Source organism: Chrysochloris asiatica, unplaced genomic scaffold (assembly GCF_000296735.1).
Source record: "Chrysochloris asiatica unplaced genomic scaffold, ChrAsi1.0 scaffold00036, whole genome shotgun sequence".
Lineage (NCBI taxonomy): Eukaryota > Metazoa > Chordata > Mammalia > Afrosoricida > Chrysochloridae > Chrysochloris > Chrysochloris asiatica.
In genome coordinates, this window is record NW_006408554.1 from 21,127,434 (window position 1) to 21,145,841 (window position 18,408).

Sequence of the window (18,408 nt, forward strand, 5' to 3'; positions counted from 1 at the left end):
TTCAGGGGTTATCTGTGGCCTTAATACTTAGATGGGTATGTATTTTGGTACTTTTTATGCTTTCTGATTACCTCCAGGTAGATGTGATCAGGAAATGGGCTTCCGTTTTCACTCTTCTTTTAGGACTTAATTTCCTTTTTTGTCTGCTTGTCCCGCTCCACAATCCCCGTTCAGGCTTTGTTTTTAGTTGTAAACAGTTCAGGACCAGCTGTGGCCGTTTGGTTTTAATTGGAAACTGTCTCTTTAAATTTCAAGGAGATCTGTGAGCATGCATAATAGAGCCTTCCAGGGTGGGGCTGGGGTGTCCACTAGCTCAGGTACCCCTAAAGTCACCAGAATGGAGTTGCACAGACAGCAAGGGACCAATGAACAGCTACCAAAAGAAAAGAATGTCCACACCTTTATCTCAGTGGTTCTGCCAGGTGTCTGTGGCTGCTCTGATCCTTCCCCCACCTGGTCTCACCCAAGATGGTGGCTCCTGGAGCAGCTGAGCATCCCAGACTAGAAAGCAATGGATTTCTTGCTTCTGCCACAAATTCCCCCAGCTGTACGCCTTCCAACCTTATAAATATTCCTTTATATGTGGTTCAGAGTTCTGGGACCATCCCCTGAGCCTGCTTGGTTGAGTATTCTGTGGTGTTGCTGACGGAGCTCTTCACTGCACTTCCACCTGATCCGCCATCTTGTTTGTTCTTTCATGTTTATTTTTATAGGAAGTTATCCCAACTTTCGACATGGCTGTCAATGAGATTTTCTTTGATCGTTATCCTGACTCAATATTAGAACATCAGATTCAAGTAAGACCATTCAATGCATTGAAGACTAAGAATATGAGAAACCTTAATCCAGAAGGTAATTGTCTTTAATAGAAAAATGTGTCCCATAAAAACAACTTTTTTCATGAAAGAACTTTTTAGAAAATTAGCTTTGGGGGTGGTTGTGGATTATAAATTGACAAAATAATAGCAGATTGAATTATCCTGTGTACTTTTCCGTCCAGTGTTTGTTTGGTTTTTAACTTCACTGAATTATTTTGCAAAAGATGTGACTTGAAATTTCTCTATCTTTAGATGAACTTACCAAATAGCAGTTTATAGTTACTCTACTAAGTAGGCACTTTCTATTATCTTAACTCCATATACCCACAAACTTTTTGAAGACCCCTCACATATGTACAGGTTAGTACATATGTGTGTACAGATAGAAGTTATCACAATGTGTACATACAGATGTATGTGTATACAAATATATGTATTTACAAGGGAAAGCGTTATAGATGCTTCTCCCAAACACCTCAAAGTCATACCAGGAAAGAGCTCTGGTAGTGTAATGGTTATGAATCGGACTGCTAACCTCAAGGTTAGCAGTTTGAAACTACCAGCCATTCCATGTGAGAAAGATGAGGCTTTCTGCTCCCGTAAAGATTTATAGCTTTGAAAACCCTATGCAGGGTCATAAGAGTCAGAACCAATACCACAACCACCACCTATGGCATTGGATCCTGTTTTTTCACCACACACAGAATGCAGAACATCTCCAAGGTGTAGTGAGAGGAGGGAGGTCGTGGGTAAAATGGATGGAAAGCTACTTTATTCCAAAGCCAGGAAGAAGAGCAGAATGGAAGTAATAGTGACCCCAGGTAGTTCCATGAAGAATCTATATTTTCACTCCTGGTCCTAGAGAGACCCTGGAGGAAAAAGTCCCTCACCCTGCCTGCCCCAGGTAGCTAGGCATCTACCTGTGACTTTTCTTTCCTGTTGAACCTACCCCAAGGGGAGTCTACTCAGGCTAATGGAGAGGCTCTTCTAGATGGGTGTGGTAGAGCAGCTGCTCATCTCTGTTCCTGCAGACATTGATCAGCTCATCACTATCAGTGGCATGGTAATCAGAACGTCCCAGCTGATTCCAGAGATGCAAGAGGCCTTCTTCCAGTGCCAGGTGTGCATGCACACAGCCCACGTGGAGATTGACCGTGGCCGCATCGCTGAGCCCAGTGCATGTGAGCACTGCCACACAACCCACAGCATGGCGCTGGTCCACAACCGCTCTGCCTTCTCCGACAAGCAGATGGTGAGCTTCCTCCTCACTGCACCCGCTTCCTGCCCTTTCCAAAAGTCCTTTATCCCCCATTCTTCCACAGTTCCCTTCTAGCAAGACTAAGGACACAGGGAAGGGACCCATAGAAATATGTTTCTCTATGTTCCACCTGCTTTTATTAAGTGTCATGGAGTCACTTCAGACTCATTGCAACCCTGTGTAGGATTTCTGAGGAGCAGCTGGTGAGTTTGAACCACTGACCCCATGGTCCAAATTGACCTTGTGGTCCAGTGCTTATCCTACAACGCCACATCAAGACAGTTATCAAGTCGGCTTTGACTCATAGCAAACCTGTATAGGGTTTCTGAGAAGTACCTGGTGGGTTTAGACTGCCAACCTTACGGTTAGCAGTCCAGTGTTTACCCTACAGTGCCCTACTAAGATTGTATATTATTATTAGTTGATGGGGGCGGTGGGGAGCCCAACCCCTTAACCTCATGTCAGTGCTGACTCATAAAGTATATACTTCTACTTTTTTTTTTTTCGTGTTCCTTTTATTTTACTTTGTTTTTTAATAAAAGTTTTTATTGTAAATTGAGTGAAAGCTTACAGGGTGGCAGATCATCAGTTTTACATTCAACAAATTAAACACCTTGTTTCATTACAATGATTATAATTCCCTCCATGCACCATCAGTTAACAACACTATTTCTCTCTTCACTTTAGCTTTTTTTCTTTTAAAACACTGAGGCATATATAATAATTATACCACCAAAGGGCACATTCTGCAAGTCTGCTCCCTGGCCGCCAGCTCTCAGTCCCTCTCTTCCCATGAATCTAGAGTCCTGAGCTGCTCCCTCACTCCATGTCCCCATCTCTGCCTCCATCTCTGGTGTTGCTGTTTCTCTGGATAAGGTCCCACATTCCGCCTGTGCTCTTCTCCCTTGATGGTCCTAGGGTCCTCTGTTTCTGGACTGTAAGATTAACTACTCCCCTGTTTTTACAAAACTTCTACCTTTACAATTGTGACAATCGCAATTAGTCATGATAACAATTACTCACTATTGAATCATAAGAATCTTATCCCCATCTCTTTTTACCAGACCCATCTAGACAAGATGGAAACTATTCAATGGAGACTCTACCTTCCCCCACACACTCTTAAACTAAACTCTCTCTTGAAACCTTGTATGCCAATCACTTCATGCTTCTATTGCCAGCTCATTTTAGGTAGCCAATGCCTAAGTTGCCCATCCATGTCTATTCTGTGTGCAGAGAGGATAGCATTGATACTTGATGTGAAGACTCCTTCCTTCTCTGTTGGTATTTAGAGCTGCTACCTCTGTGAGTATAGGTCAAGTTCATCAAATCATAGTAATTTACCCTCATTTTCTTTATCAAAAATTGTTTTTTGTGTGTGGGGTTTTTTTTCTTCGTCTAGTCGAGTTCTGATTATCAAGTCATCAAGGCTAGGTCAAATGGATACTGTCTGCAACTTTAGGTGTTCTTATGCATCTCCCCTCACTTCATATCAGCTGGATACATCACTCTCAACTCTAGCCCTCTGTGGCTATGTCCTTGTCCATGGGCTCAGGAGCCCCAGGTCTCACCACACTTTGGACCAACCAGCCCTTCCTCTTCTCGCTCCCATCTCCACATCTATGGAATGTGGTTGAACTCAACCCATTTCTTCTTTGCTGCCTTTCCCGCTCTTCTACTCACCCACCAGTAGACCAGCAAGCTTACATGCTTGCTCATGTGTTCCCTTTGAGTTTCAGTCTTGGAGTGGGTTTCCAATATTTTTTGAAAACTGTTCCATTGAGTATATTCTGGCTCACTGCAACCGCATACATGTCAGCAGAATTTCACTCTACAGAGTTTTCAGTGGCTGCTATTTCCAAAGTAGATCACCAGTCTTTCTGAGATGCCTCTGGGTTGATTCCAATCTTTTGGTTGGTGGCCAAGCCTGTTAATTTTTTTATACCACCTAGGGTATTCTCTTTCATTATGTTGTTTGTTAAGTACCCTTAGATCAGTTCCAAACTCATAGTGACCCTGTATATAACAGAATGAAATACAGTCTGATCGTGCACCACCCTTACAATCATTCCTATGTTTGAGTACTTTGCTGAAACCACTGTGTCTGTCCATTTCATGGAGGGTCTTCCACTTTTTCTCTGACCCTCTGCTTTACCAAGGGACTTGTCCTTCTTGATCACATGTCCAAAGTGCATGAGAATTCTCACCACTTTCTCTTCTAAGGAGCATTCCGGCTGTACTTCCAAGACAGGTTTGTTCTGACAGTTCATGGTATATCTAATATTGTTCCCCAACACCATAATTCAAATGCATCATTTCTTCAGTCATTATCCAGCTTTTGCAATGCATATGAGGAGATACCAAGGCATGTGTCAAGCACACCTTAATCCTCAAGGTGACGTCTTTACTTTTTAACACTTAGGCCTTCTGCAATATATCACATCTGCTTAATGTAATAATTCACTTAATTTCTTGATTGCCGCTTCCATGTGCTTGGCTTTGGGCTGCTAACCTCAAGGTCGGCAGTTCGAAACTACCAGCTGTTCCGTGGGAGAAAGATGTGCTTGGCTCACCCAAGTAAAATTAAATCCTTGACAACTTCAATCTTTTCTATTTATCATGATGTTGTTTAGTGGTCCAGTTATAAGGATTTTGGTTTGGTTTACATTGAGGTGTAATCTATGTTGGTAAGTGGTTTTGAGTCGATTCTGACCCATAGCGACCCTGCATAGGGTTTCCAAGGAGCAGATGGTGAGCTTGAACCATGGTCCTTGCAGTTCAAATGACTTTGCAGTCCGATGCATGAGCCCACAGCACCACACCAGGATTCCAAAGTTATATAGTCATTAATCTTCATCAGTAAGTGTTTCAAGTCCTCTTCACTTTCAGCAAGCAAAGTTGTGTCATCTGCATATCTCAGTTGTTAATCAGTTTTCCACTAATCATGATCCTTGTTCTTCATTTAGTCCAGTTTATGGGACGATTTGCTCAGCATAAGTGTGTTGAAAGGATACAATCCTGATGCACACCTTTCCTGATTTTAAACAAGTCATTATCCCCTTTTTCTCTTCAAACAATTACCTTTGGGTCTGTCCAAGTCTGCATGAGTACAGTAAAGGGTTCTGGAATTCACATGCTTCCCAATGTTATCCATAATTTGTTATAATCCACACTGTCAAAGACTTTTGCATAGTCAATAAAGCACAAAGTAAACATCTTTCTTATATTTGGTTGTAGCCAAGATCCATCTGAAATCAGCTCATTCTATGTCCTCATCTGAATCCTGCTTGGATTTATGACAGTTCCCTATTAGTTTATTGCCACAATGATTTTTGAATTATCTTCAAAATTTTACTTGCATGTAATGTTAATGATGATGTTAGAAAATTTCACATTCTGTTGGGACACCTTTCTTTGGAATTGACACAAATAAGATTTTCTTCCAGTTAGTTGGCCAAATAGCTATCTTCCAATCTCTTGGCATGCACAGTTTGTTGAAACATTTCAGTTGGTTTTCATCACCTCCAGGAACCTTATTTTTCCATAGCGTCATCTGTTCAGCTTTGACTTTTTTCCTGTAATACAATCACGTCTTAATTATATACTATGAAATGGTTGTTTATTGACCTTTTTTTTTGGTACATTAACTGTATTCCTTCCATATTCATTTGATGCTTCCTGGGTCATTCAATATTTTGCCCACAGAATCCTTCAGCATTGCAGTGGAAACCACCTAAGTTCGCCCCCTCACAAATAGATCAATGTTTAAATAAACTATATCCTTATAAAATGTTTTCCCATGTCACGTGAAATATGGGAGATTTTTAAGTCAGCTAGCTGGTCTGTAAAGCAAAAATAACTGTTTAAATGGGAGCAGAGGTGCCAAGTATTAAAAGTGGTACCTTCCTAGTGTGAGCAGTTGCCTCTGGCACACTCCTTATCATGTGTTCTCTGCCCCCCTCTTATGTCAGATCAAACTTCAGGAGTCTCCTGAGGATATGCCAGCAGGGCAGACGCCTCACACAGTCATCCTGTTTGCTCACAATGATCTTGTTGACAAAGTCCAGCCTGGCGACAGAGTGAATGTTACAGGTACGAGTTGAGTTTGTGTGTAAGTAATCAGGTGCCTGTGTGGCATCCAGTTGCACTTCTGGTAAGTCCTTCTACTCGCTCATGAGTGAGCTGGAGCAGGACTGTCAGCTTGAGGGCAGGGCATGGGTGCCATCTCTCAGTGCTTCCCAAACCTAGATTTCGGAGCTCACTGTTTTGGATTTGTGTCTTAATTGGTGGTATTGATGTTATGAGAGAGCAGCTCCACATTGGCTAGTATTCGCAGACTTTGGGTAAGCCAGCAGCTCAAAGAAATGCCACTCATTAGCTCTGGAGATGTAAATAAAGTTCCTCTAGTTTTAAAAAAAAAAAAACAAAAACAGCTAAGGATTAAAACACAGTTCACGTAGAGAAAGCTGAGATAAGACACATTGTTTTTAGGCGCGGCATTTTGTTATATTATGTTGGAGTAGACTGAGTTTCAGAGCCATGTGGGTAACTTTAGCTAAGGTTCTGCGGTAAGATTCAGGTCGTTTGCTTATGTTAAGTGCATTGTGTTGAAGTGCAGTCTCTTCAGATGCTGGACAGGAGTACAGTCACTTGGTGTTCAGATGTGTGCAGAGCAGGCCTCCTCTGTACTGATGGGTAATACGCAGATGTACAGAGGCTCCTTAGTGGGCAGAGGGCCCATCTGTCCTGATGTTGGTTGGACAGTTCCATACTCCATTTACCTGTCCTTCTACTCATTGAGTAGATGTTTCCAACCCTGGGCTTCTTCCTGAGTATGAAACCCAACAATTATCAGTAATATTAAAGTTTGGGACATACATGTTGAAACTGAACATTGGAGAGTGTCGTTTTTAGAATAAGAGGGCAGAGTATCCGGTCCCAGCAGCTCTCCAGGGTATTGAGTGCTGTGACTTGTGCCATATGGTAGGATTTGATGGCTACAAATCTGAGAGGACAGTGAATTCATTATCATCTGAGACTATAGCCCTTGGTCACCCTTCAGATCCAGAACTGAACTCATCTTGGTGGCTTAATTTCTGCCAAGCAATAGATAGGTACCTAAGACTAGTGAGGTACACAGACCATAGAATGGCCAACTTTGGGAATTGGAAGGGCAGCATTTACCCAAGGACAGAATTCAGAAGAGTTGGGGAAGAAGGAGGAATGAAAGCAAGAATCACAGGCAGAAAGTGGATTAAGTGATGTTACATCGAGGTAATTGTAATCATTGAAATGAGGTGAAACTTATGATTTGTTGAGTGTAAACTTGATAATCTATTCAGTAAACTGTCACTCAATCCAATTTTAAAATGTTTTTAATAAATAGACATTGGATATGGGTTTTATCCTAGTTTTAAAATGGTATTTAAGTTATGACACATATGCAAGCATCCGTGGGAAGGACTGTGGCCGTTTTGGTGCTATGGCATGAAGGGTAATCAGTACAGACAGCACAGAAAGAAACCCAGGCCACTGGGAATTCCTAGCTCTGTCTGAGAGTGAAGGTAACCTCACTGGTATGTGTGTCCAGGGCAGCAATGAGTTAAATCGCTACAGAGGAAGACCAAAGAGAGAGGACTCGCCCTACCAGACAGTGGGTTAGATTATTATAAAGCTGTAGTACAATTCTGCTTGGAGAACCCAGTGTCACAGAGCTAGCAAGTGGTCACAGGTGAGACAGTATGGAGTCTGCCTTTTAAAAAACTGCTCTTTCCTTCCTGCTGCCACACCCCCACTTGAGAAAACAGGCCTGAGTCTTTTGCCTGAGGTCATAAAGACAGTTACTATGGAACAGTTGGTGCCAGCCTAGAGGAGTGTGCTTAGTGTACTTATGGCCTGTCCTGGTTTGCTGACAGTCACCCCTGTATCTGCTACCCTCAGGCATCTACAGAGCAGTTCCCATCCGAGTCAACCCAAGAGTCAGTAACGTGAAATCTGTCTATAAGACCCACATCGATGTCATCCATTATCGCAAAACAGACGCAAAACGTCTGCATGGCTTGGATGAAGAAGCAGAGCAGAAACTTTTTTCTGAAAAACGTGTGGAATTGCTAAAGGAACTTTCCAGAAAACCAGACATTTATGAGAGACTTGCTTCAGCCTTGGCTCCAAGTATTTATGAACATGAAGATATTAAGAAGGTAAACAAGGACCGTTTGTATTTGTAATTTGTTGAGATTTGAAGTTCTCTGGGATCATGTATTATAAACATGTTTTCTAAATACCGTCGAGTCAGTTCCGACTCCAAGACAGCCTGTATAGGGTTTCCAAGGAGCAGCTGGTGGGTTTGAACTGCCAATCTCATGGTTCCCAGTCTAGTGCCGTTCCTATAGCACCACACCAGGAGTCTATTCCCCTCAAATCCTCACTCTTAAATTAGAGGATAAGAGCTTGTGATTTTTATTTAACAAGGTACTCACAGCATGACTTTGTCATTGACTGAGAAGTACATCATTGTCTGTGTTCTTATCTCTGTTTGTTAACCTAAGAACAGAACTTAAATGGTTCTGATGTGAAGATGTGTGATGATTCAGGATAATTAAAGCACTGTCTCATTCCTTTTTCTATACCTTTCTCTAGACTTTTTGTTACAGCTTTTATTCAGTGCAGAAAATAAACTACTGTTACTCTACAATAGGTGAATGTTCAGAAAGTCTTTTTTCTGTTTTCTTTTTCTCAGGGAATTTTGCTTCAACTCTTTGGGGGAACCAGAAAAGACTTCAGTCACACAGGAAGGGGCAAATTCCGTGCTGAGGTCAATATCCTTCTTTGTGGTGACCCTGGGACCAGTAAGTCCCAGCTGCTGCAGTATGTCTTCAACCTGGTTCCCCGGGGACAGTACACTTCTGGGAAAGGTTCCAGCGCCGTTGGCCTCACTGCCTATGTGATGAAAGACCCAGAGACAAGGCAGCTAGTCCTGCAGACGGGTGCCCTTGTCCTCAGTGACAATGGCATCTGCTGCATCGATGAGTTTGACAAGATGAATGAAAGTACAAGATCAGTATTGCATGAAGTCATGGAGCAACAGACTCTCTCCATTGCAAAGGTGAGCTGCACTCATCACTGTGGAGCCAGGGCATTTTAAATATGTGGATACTTGAAATAAGCGTCAGAATGATCAGTGTTACCTTGTTGATTTCTATGTTGGGAAAGCTGGTGGGTTTTCAAAGTCTGCTCAGTGACTCGGACAGCCACACCCTTGTGATGACAATGTTCTCTTTGATAGGCTGGGATCATCTGTCAGCTCAATGCACGCACCTCTATCCTGGCAGCAGCCAATCCTATTGAGTCTCAATGGAATCCCAAAAAAACCACCATTGAAAACATCCAGCTGCCTCACACATTATTATCAAGGTATTAAACAGAATTTTTTTGTTCTGATTTGGCTTTTTTGTAGGCCTCTGGGTGAGAGTAAAACAAGAAAGTCACTACTTAAATTTAGCAACTGTTAATGTCATAAACTCTTCACTGTAATGTAAAATGTTTCAAGCTTGGTTGGTTAAGGGTGTGGGGAACAAAGGATTGTATTTCTCTGCCCCACTGTGGATAGTACTATAGCATTTTTCTTTTTTTTTTTTTTTAAAGTAATTGGGAAATTCAATTTTGAAATATTTTTGTGGGGAGCAAGTAAAAGTAAGAAATTAGGGTTAGGACTAGGCTAGGCTTTGTTGTTGTTAAGTGCCATAAACTCAATTCTGACTCATAGCAACACTGTACAGGGCTTCCAAGGAACGGCTGGTGAGTTTGAATTGTCACCTTTGCAGTTCAGACCTTGTGATTCAAACCAACCTTGTGGTCCATTGCTTATCCTGCAGCATCACTTTATTTGTTATTAAGTTTATGGTTAGGACTAGTGTGGTTGTTGTTGTTAAGTGCCATCCAGTCGATCCTGACCCATAGCGACCCTGTATAGAGTTTCCAAGGAGCAGCTGCTGAGCTTGAACCACCGACCTTGCAGTTCAAATGACTTTACAGCATGACTCATTTGCCTAAAGCGCCACACCAGGACTAGTGTTGTTGTTAAGTACCGTGGTGGAGTCATTTTCGACTCACAGTGACCCTGCACGGGGTTTCCGAGGTTGTAAATCTTTATGGGAGCAGAAACCCTCATCTTTCTCCCACGGAACAGCTGATAGTTTCAAACCGCCGACCTTGAGGTTAGCAGCCCATATCATAACCACTACACTACCAGAGCTCCTTAGGACTGGTGTTAGGAGTAGGTTTTAGGGTAGGAGTAAGGTTTAGGCTGGTTTAGGGGTACAGTTAGGTTTTTATTTATATATTTATCTTCAAGTCTACTTGATTTCCCTTATTTGGAAGTTCTGTAAGGGCATTTATGGGGATTTTTCAGTGCAAACTGGTTTGATTATTATGTCTTGGTGGTTTTCTTTTAGGATCTGTGTTGTTCATAGTAAAACTTCTTGAGCCTTCAGGATGTTAGGGAAGTTTTCTTATAGTAAATTCTCTCCCCCCCCCATCTTCATTTCCTTGGGATTTCAATCACAGATAAGTTATTCTTAAGTGTCTCACGTCCCACATGGGCTTTTTTTCAGATTTTTAAAATTATTTTTTCTGATTGTTCCTCTAGCAGATTACTTTTCAAAAATTCGTCTTCAAGCCCAATAATTCAGCTTTCTATTGATTCAATTTTACTTCTTTGCCTTCTCAGTGTAGTATTTCTGCATTCTTAGTATTCTTCTGGTTCTCTAATTGCTATTTTATATGGTTTATAGGTTTTTATTTCTTTTGATAGTTTGAAGTTTTGTGTTCTTCTTAAATTCCATATCAGATAGTTCTGATATCATTTCTGGAATTATATTTTCTGACTGTATTTTGGTCACTTGTTTGAGGCACACTGTCGTTTCTTCATGTAAGCTCAATTGTCTGGTTTCTCTGAGACACTGTGGTATACTTATATTTTAATTGATGATTGTGGTGTATTTATATTTAATTGATTAATTGATGACTCTATGTTGTGTTCTCAAGCACCCACCACCTATCTCCTGGTATATGTAATTAGAGACTAAAGTGTGAACATGATTTTCTGTTCCCTGTTGTGTAATGTAGTTGAGGGTGGGTTCACACACCTCCAGAAGTAGGGGTGGAACTCTTGGTTCCTAACTCTAGGCAGAGCCAAGGGTGTGCATAAGGGAGTACCAGTGGCCTCAGGGTTGACAAGGCAGGGACTGGACATGCCCACAGCTACCACAGCTATCAGAAAGGCATTGAACAAGGAGAATAGCACCCTATGCCAGAAGGCCACTCTTATCAACAGCACTTCACATAAGCTCAAGATGGCCACTCCACTCTGCTCCATACCACGCCAGCAGTGACAGCCTGCTGTTTTTCTTCTCTCTCACTGCTCCTGTTCACCTTCCTCCTCCAGTCATCACTCAATCCACCTCTCTACCCTGCCCTCTGAAGCTCAGGGTCACCATCCATGTACCTTTTTTCAGCTGGTCTCTCATGTCTTTGTTGCTGAAGGTTCTATTCTGTATGTCTGCCTTCTCTTTCATCTTGCTCTAGAATTTCTAGTTTGAAATCTTTTATGGATGCTAGTCACTACTCTTCCTCAGTCTCAAAACTACCATATAGAAGCAACAAATTCTAAATACTTAGGTTTATTATTAAAGTTGTTGTTAGGTACCATTGAGTTGGTTCCAACTCATGGCCACCCTATGCACAACAGAACGAAATGCTGCCTGGTTCTGCACCATCCTCACAATTGTTACACTTGAGCCCATTGCTGCTGGCAGTGTGTCAGTCCATCTCATTGTGGGTATTCTCTTTATCACTGACCCACCACTTTACCAAGTATGATATCCTTCTCCAGCGACTGGTCCTTCATGACAACTTGTCCAAAGTATGAGAGACAAGTCCTGCTGTCCTCTTCTAAGGAGCAATCTGGATACACTTCCTCCAAGACAGATTTGTTTGTTTTTCTGGCTATCCATGGTACCTTTTTTTTTTTTTTTAATGTTTTATTGTGAATTATATGATGGTTTACATGGGAGAACTTTAGTTTTACATTCATTCCATCATATATCATCTCATTGTCATGGTTCCAACCCCCTTGTCTATGGTACTTTTAATATTCTTCTCCAACACCATAATGCAAATGCTAATTCCTCTACTGTCTTCCTTATTTAATGAGATATATACATCCACATTTTCTCAGCCTGTGTTCCAAATGTTGATATATTTCAAAATAGATTTTAATTATTCAATTTTGGATTTTTACCAAATAGTGCTCCCACTCCCATGCTACCCCCTCCAACAACAACAACAAAAAAGTTCAATGCATCTTAATTCAAATTAAAAACTTCATAATGTTTCCTCCAGGCAGATAAAACTTTTTTAACTCAGTTGCTAATGCCCAGCCATCTCCTAGCCAGAAGGGGAAGGGTCAGCAGAGAGAGAAAGGAAGCTAAGTTGATCAATGCTCTGTTAGATGTGTATCTTACCTCAATGTGTGGTGTTAATGTGAAGTGCCATCGAGTTGGTTCTGACCCATAGCAACCCTGTATAGGGAGGGTATCCAAGGAGCAGCTGGTGAGCTTGAACCACTGATTAACCCACAGCACCACACCAATGTTGGTGTTGTTGTCAGGTGCCATCGAGTCGGAACCGACTCATAGCGACCCCATGCACAGCAGAACGAAACAATGTCTGATCCTGGGCCAACCCCACCACCGCTGCCACACTTGACAACATCAATGATGCCACCTGGCTGATCCATCTCGTTGGGGGTCTTCCTCTTTTTCTCTGACCCTCCATCTTACCCAGCATGACATCTTTCTCCAGCGACTGTTCTCTCCTGACAATATGTCCAAAGTATGAGAGACGAAGTTTAGCCATCCTGGCCTCCAAGGAGCACTCTGGCTGCACTTCTTCCAAAATAGATCTGTTGGTTCTTTTGGCAGTCCATGGCACTTTCAGTATTCTCCTCCAACACCACAACTCAAAGGCATTGATTCTTCTATGATCTTCCTTATTCACGGTCCAGCTTTCGCATCCATATGAGGTTATTGAAAATACCATGGCTTGGGTCAGGCGCACCTTAGTCCTCAAGCTGACATCTCTGCTCTTAAACACTTTAAAAAGTAGTCCTTCTTAAATGCATGTTTTAAAGGTTGCTACTTTCAACGCTTAAAAAATCATGTTTTGTTGACATCATCCAGGTTTGATTTGATCTTCCTCATGCTGGACCCTCAGGATGAAGCCTATGATAGGCGTCTGGCCCACCACTTGGTGGCGCTGTACTACCAGAGCGAGGAACAGGCAGAGGAGGAATTCATGGACATGGCAGTGCTGAGGGACTACATTGCCTATGCACACAGCATGGTCACACCACGACTGAGCGAGGAGGCAGGCCAGGCTCTCATCGAGGTAATTCAGCATTGGTATTAAAGTATGGGGAATCTTTCATTAGCCTATAGGAAAAGCATTAATATAGCATAGCATGTTAAAGCAAAGTAATTACACTTTGGTCATCCTCTAAAATATCATTTTGTTGAGAGTAGCATAGTGTTTTCTTTAAGTATTCATTTTTTTTTCTCCTCAGAGGCAAACTTGACTTTCAAACATAAAAAGAGGAGAAGAATTCATTTGTGTAGGTTTAAAACTTTTTATATTTAATAATTTGAGTGAATTGAAGATAAGGCCTGAGTTACATATAAATACAAGTGATGCTAAGTAAATTTGTAACTCTGGACAAATCATTGAACTTCCTTTTGCTTGTTTATAAAAAGCAGAAATGAGCTGACCTGCAAGTCAGATATCCTGCTCTTGCAGGTACAGCCATCTCTGCCTGTACAGTTAAGGTTGTGGGAGTATTGTGACTAGGAAGTTTTCCATACTTTGTGGGCTTTACATTCTGACTGAGTTTTCAAAACCAGTTGCTTTTGTCTGTACACTGACTCATGGAAGCCCCATGTGCTTCAGAGTAGAATTGCACCCAGGAAGCTTTCAGAAGTAGCTAGCCAAGCCTTTTTTATAAGGTGCTTCTGGGTATACTCAGACCTCCATAATTTTTCAGCTAGTAGCTAAGCACATTAACCATTATACATCATCTGCTACATTGTTACTGATGGTTGTTCATAAAGAAACAAAGGCATGATGTTTATATACATTTAATACAACTTTCTGACATTATCCTTGTAATTCTTGGTGTGTTTAGTGGAGTGGGTTCTTGCCCAGCTGTGGCAATCAGTGCCTGGACCCTTTAAGAGGCACACTCCATCCTTTCTTATTTATGTGTTCTTTGCTCTCCATTTTATTTTCCATTGTATACATCACATACCACCTTCTCTAAAAAGTTATGCTGAGTATCTCCGAATCTGAATATTTCCAACCATTTCCCACCAGATTTTGGGAATTTTGTCCCAGGATTGCCATGGTCTGTGTGTCTGTGTCTCTCTCTACCACTTGTTGGTGACCTCCAAGGCCCCCAGCTGCTCTGCTTGAATTAGTGTTACACTAATTCAAGAGTCTCCTAACTCTAGAAATTTTTAACCACAAAAGATTATTGTTATCACAGGATTTTACTTTTGTTTTCTACCTACACTAGGCTTATGTAGACATGAGAAAGATTGGTAGTAGCCGAGGAATGGTTTCCGCATACCCTCGTCAGCTGGAATCATTAATTCGCTTAGCCGAAGCCCATGCTAAAGTACGGTTTTCAAACAAAGTTGAAGCAATTGATGTTGAAGAAGCAAAGCGCCTTCATCGGGAGGCTCTGAAGCAGTCTGCCACAGACCCCCGGACTGGCATCGTAGACATATCTATTCTCACCACAGGTATGAAAACCAAAAAAGGCATTTGAAGATGATTTAAGTGCATTGGTAGTTCAGATTTAAGTTAAAGGTTTGCTCTTTTAGAGCATAGATCCTTAACCATTTCTGATTAAGGACACCTTTGAGAGTCTCATAAGAAAAACATGCACTAAAACACACAAACATTCCATTATTTTATGGAGATTTGTCTCCTCTTTGCTATCTACGGACCCTGTGAACCAAGCTGGAAGAAAATTCATTTGTTTAAAAGCAAATCATTATACTTGCTCTAGAGAGGATATGGAACATAGCAGCTGCTGGTTTGTAGAAAATTGAAAACATGCTTTTGAATGTTTTGGTGTACCTTTGCCTTTCTTGGCATGGGGTTTCCAGTATTATTAGCTTGACTCCTAGGTAAGCAATGGAGAAAAGAAGTGACAGGTCACTCACCTTAAATTTTATATGAAAATCATTTTCTAAACAATTGTAAAGCAGAGGGTAGAACTAAGTTTTAAGGTGCAGATCAGAAAGAAGAGTAATGTGGACACTACCAAAGGGATATTTATGGAAATTTGAAACATACCAATTGTATTAAATTGTTTTATAATTAGGAATGAGTGCTACCTCTCGTAAACGCAAAGAAGAATTGGCTGAAGCTTTGAAGAAACTTATTTTGTCTAAGGGCAAAACACCAGCATTAAAATACCAGCAACTTTTTGAAGATATCCGAGGACAGTCTGATATAGTAAGTGTTTTTTATATTTAGTAGTTTTCTTTTTACCTTGGTAATGTTTCACTTTTTCTTTTGTTAATTGTTTAAGTAATAAATTAAGAATAATAAAAAGGTAAGGATACCCATAAACCCATCATCAAGAAATATTCATGATTAAAATTTGGTTACATCCCTTTGAGAGTTTTTCTGTGTGTTAACTTTTATTCCAAAGATCTTATAAGGTGCTGTCGAGGTGGTTCTGACTCATAGCAACCCTATGAATCTACCATGTAAATTCAGCTTCTCAACCCCCACTTGTAATTAATTAATAAGTATCTTATGGGGATATACTTTGAAACTGTGTAAATAATGTTTCTTATCAAATTTTGAGAATGCAATTTAGTTCCAGCTCATAGGGACACTGATAGGGCTTCCGAGGTTTTAAATTTTTATGGGAGCAGAAATCCTCATCTTTCTCCCACCGAGTGACTAATACATTCATACTACTGACTTTGTGGTTAGCAGCCCAGCTTGTAGTCCAATATGCTACCAAGGCTCCTTTAGTTGAATATATGAGCTGTTTTATCATTTACTGGTATTGACATTTTTAAAAAAGTGTTATTCCAGATTGTCGTTATCTTATTTATTAAAACGTTTCTGTTGTTGCCTATATTCTAATTAATTAATGAAACAGAGCCTCCTTATCACTAGTTACTAAAATTCTACAAGCTCTGATCTATAAGTGCTTACCCAACCCCAAGAATCTGATAAATTCCAATCACACTAGCTTTGGTTGGATTGCCAACAGAATGAACCACTATCTGATACTACTCCACTCTCACAGTGAGTGCCATGTTTGAGCCCATTGTTACCACTATATCAGTCATGGGGGTGGTGACCTTCCAATTTACCAAACATGATGTCCTTCTCTAGAGACTGTTCCCTCCTGGCAACATGTCCAAATTTCTAAGGAGCAATCAACCGTACTTTTTATTTTTTTGTTGTTTTGCTTTGCTTTTAATTAACTATGTTATTAACATCTTTTTCTGTTGGAAAATATGCCTCAGAATCTCTTTCATAATGATATATTCTCCTTCATTTATTAGCTATATATTGAGCTTTTATGATGTTTGCTGGTTTTTACTATTATAAATAAGTGACTGTGTATTTTTCATCATAAATCAATTATTTGCATATTGTTAAGTGCCACTGACTCCGTTCCAGTTCATCATGACTTTATAAAGGTTTCCAAGGACAAAATCTAACTGTTGAATAAAGGATATTTTGTACTTCAAAGGCTTTTAATAGCAATATCTGAGACTTAATCCCTGGGTGGTGTAGCAGTTAATGCACTCAGCTGCTGAGAGATTGGAAATTCAGGCCCACTCCAAGGCATCTGAGAAGAAAGACCTCATGCTCTATTTCCAAAATATCACCCATTGAAAACCATACGGGGCGCTGTTCTATTCTGGCACATGGTATAGCCATGAGTTAGAATCTACTCTACAGCAAGTGGTTTGACTCTCAATTAATGTTAAACTTAAACCATAGATTTACTTGGTAGCTTATTAAAGTTGACTTGTTCTATGAAATGAACCCTTGGCCTGCTTTGCAGAGGCTGCTTTGGTCTTATAAGGATGAAGTTGAGTAATTTCAACAGAGCCACCAAAAAGAGAGATTCTAGATGATGCTTTAGGATTAAGATTATTTTTTTCTTTAGCAATTAGTGGAGACTTTGACATAACTAATATTCATTTTCCTCTTTCCAAAAGGCAATTACCAAAGACATGTTTGAAGAAGCTCTGCATGCCTTAGCTGATGATGACTTCTTGACAGTGACTGGAAAAACTGTTCGCCTGCTTTGATGGTGCTGGGGTGATACTGTGTGCTCTGCTTCTCTGCTATTGCCCATTTCACTTGCTTACTTATACATGCTACTATGGGCCAACCAGCTAACACCCCACCATCAGTATAAATAGGTGCTTAAAGTCACTATTTGGCTACAAAGAAAGTTTCCATCCTAAGGTTTGCATCCATCAGTTTTCTCAGTGAAGTGTGTGTTTTCATGCATTAAGTTTACAAACATATATCTAGTTAAGATCATTTCTTGAAGTGTGATTTTTTTTAAGCAGCAGGGCTTTTTTTTATCAGCGTGTGTACAGGTATCCAACACAGGTAGCACTGTGTTGGTCTTTTTTGAAGATGATACATTGGGGTTATGGTTTTTTTTGTAATAACAATTGTCTATATGCTTGAGATTTTGTAATAAGAGACAGCAGACTTTCAAACAGGGTGTCTACTTCTGTGTGAGTTCACTGAAAGACTAGGATCACACTTCCTTTTATAGCACCCAAGTGTAATCTTTTTTCAAGACTATTCTGCCTTATTCTCATGGCTACTATAAGATCTGAAAGTCTGAAATGATTTAAAGGATAGTTGGAAATGATTAGACTCTAATTTTTTGCCACTGACCTTATCCTATTATGTAAACCTTTTTCCTAAATAAATGAGAATAAATAATACTTGGTTATCTGGCATTACTTTTCATTTTAAAAATAAAAAATTTAATAAATACCGGAAATTCACAGTGGTGGTAAGTACTTTATACCTGTTAAATCTATTCCTGGATCACAAGTTGCATTTAGTTTTCATGTCTCTTTAGTCTCCTTAAATCTGGAACATTCCTGAGTTGTTTTCACTTTTAAATGACCGTAACATTTTTTATAAAGTGTTCTTCATTCTGAGTTTATTTAATATCTCTTATTAGATCTTAAATGTGTATTATTT

At 40.4% G+C, this 18,408-nt stretch overlaps 1 protein-coding gene across 1 annotated transcript in view; it reads left to right on the top strand.

Annotated features, from left to right (window-relative positions):
• MCM4 (minichromosome maintenance complex component 4) overlaps positions 1-17,486 on the top strand; it is a 26,228-nt gene extending 8,742 nt beyond the window's left edge. Inside the window, exons 7-16 of the mRNA XM_006860064.1 lie at positions 714-852; positions 1,850-2,070; positions 6,048-6,168; positions 8,017-8,276; positions 8,816-9,181; positions 9,362-9,489; positions 13,317-13,524; positions 14,705-14,933; positions 15,521-15,654; positions 17,394-17,486. Coding sequence (XP_006860126.1) covers positions 714-852; positions 1,850-2,070; positions 6,048-6,168; positions 8,017-8,276; positions 8,816-9,181; positions 9,362-9,489; positions 13,317-13,524; positions 14,705-14,933; positions 15,521-15,654; positions 17,394-17,486 — 1,899 coding nt within the window. The remainder of the gene's footprint in view (positions 1-713; positions 853-1,849; positions 2,071-6,047; positions 6,169-8,016; positions 8,277-8,815; positions 9,182-9,361; positions 9,490-13,316; positions 13,525-14,704; positions 14,934-15,520; positions 15,655-17,393) is intronic.
• The last annotated feature ends 922 nt before the right edge of the window (positions 17,487-18,408 follow it).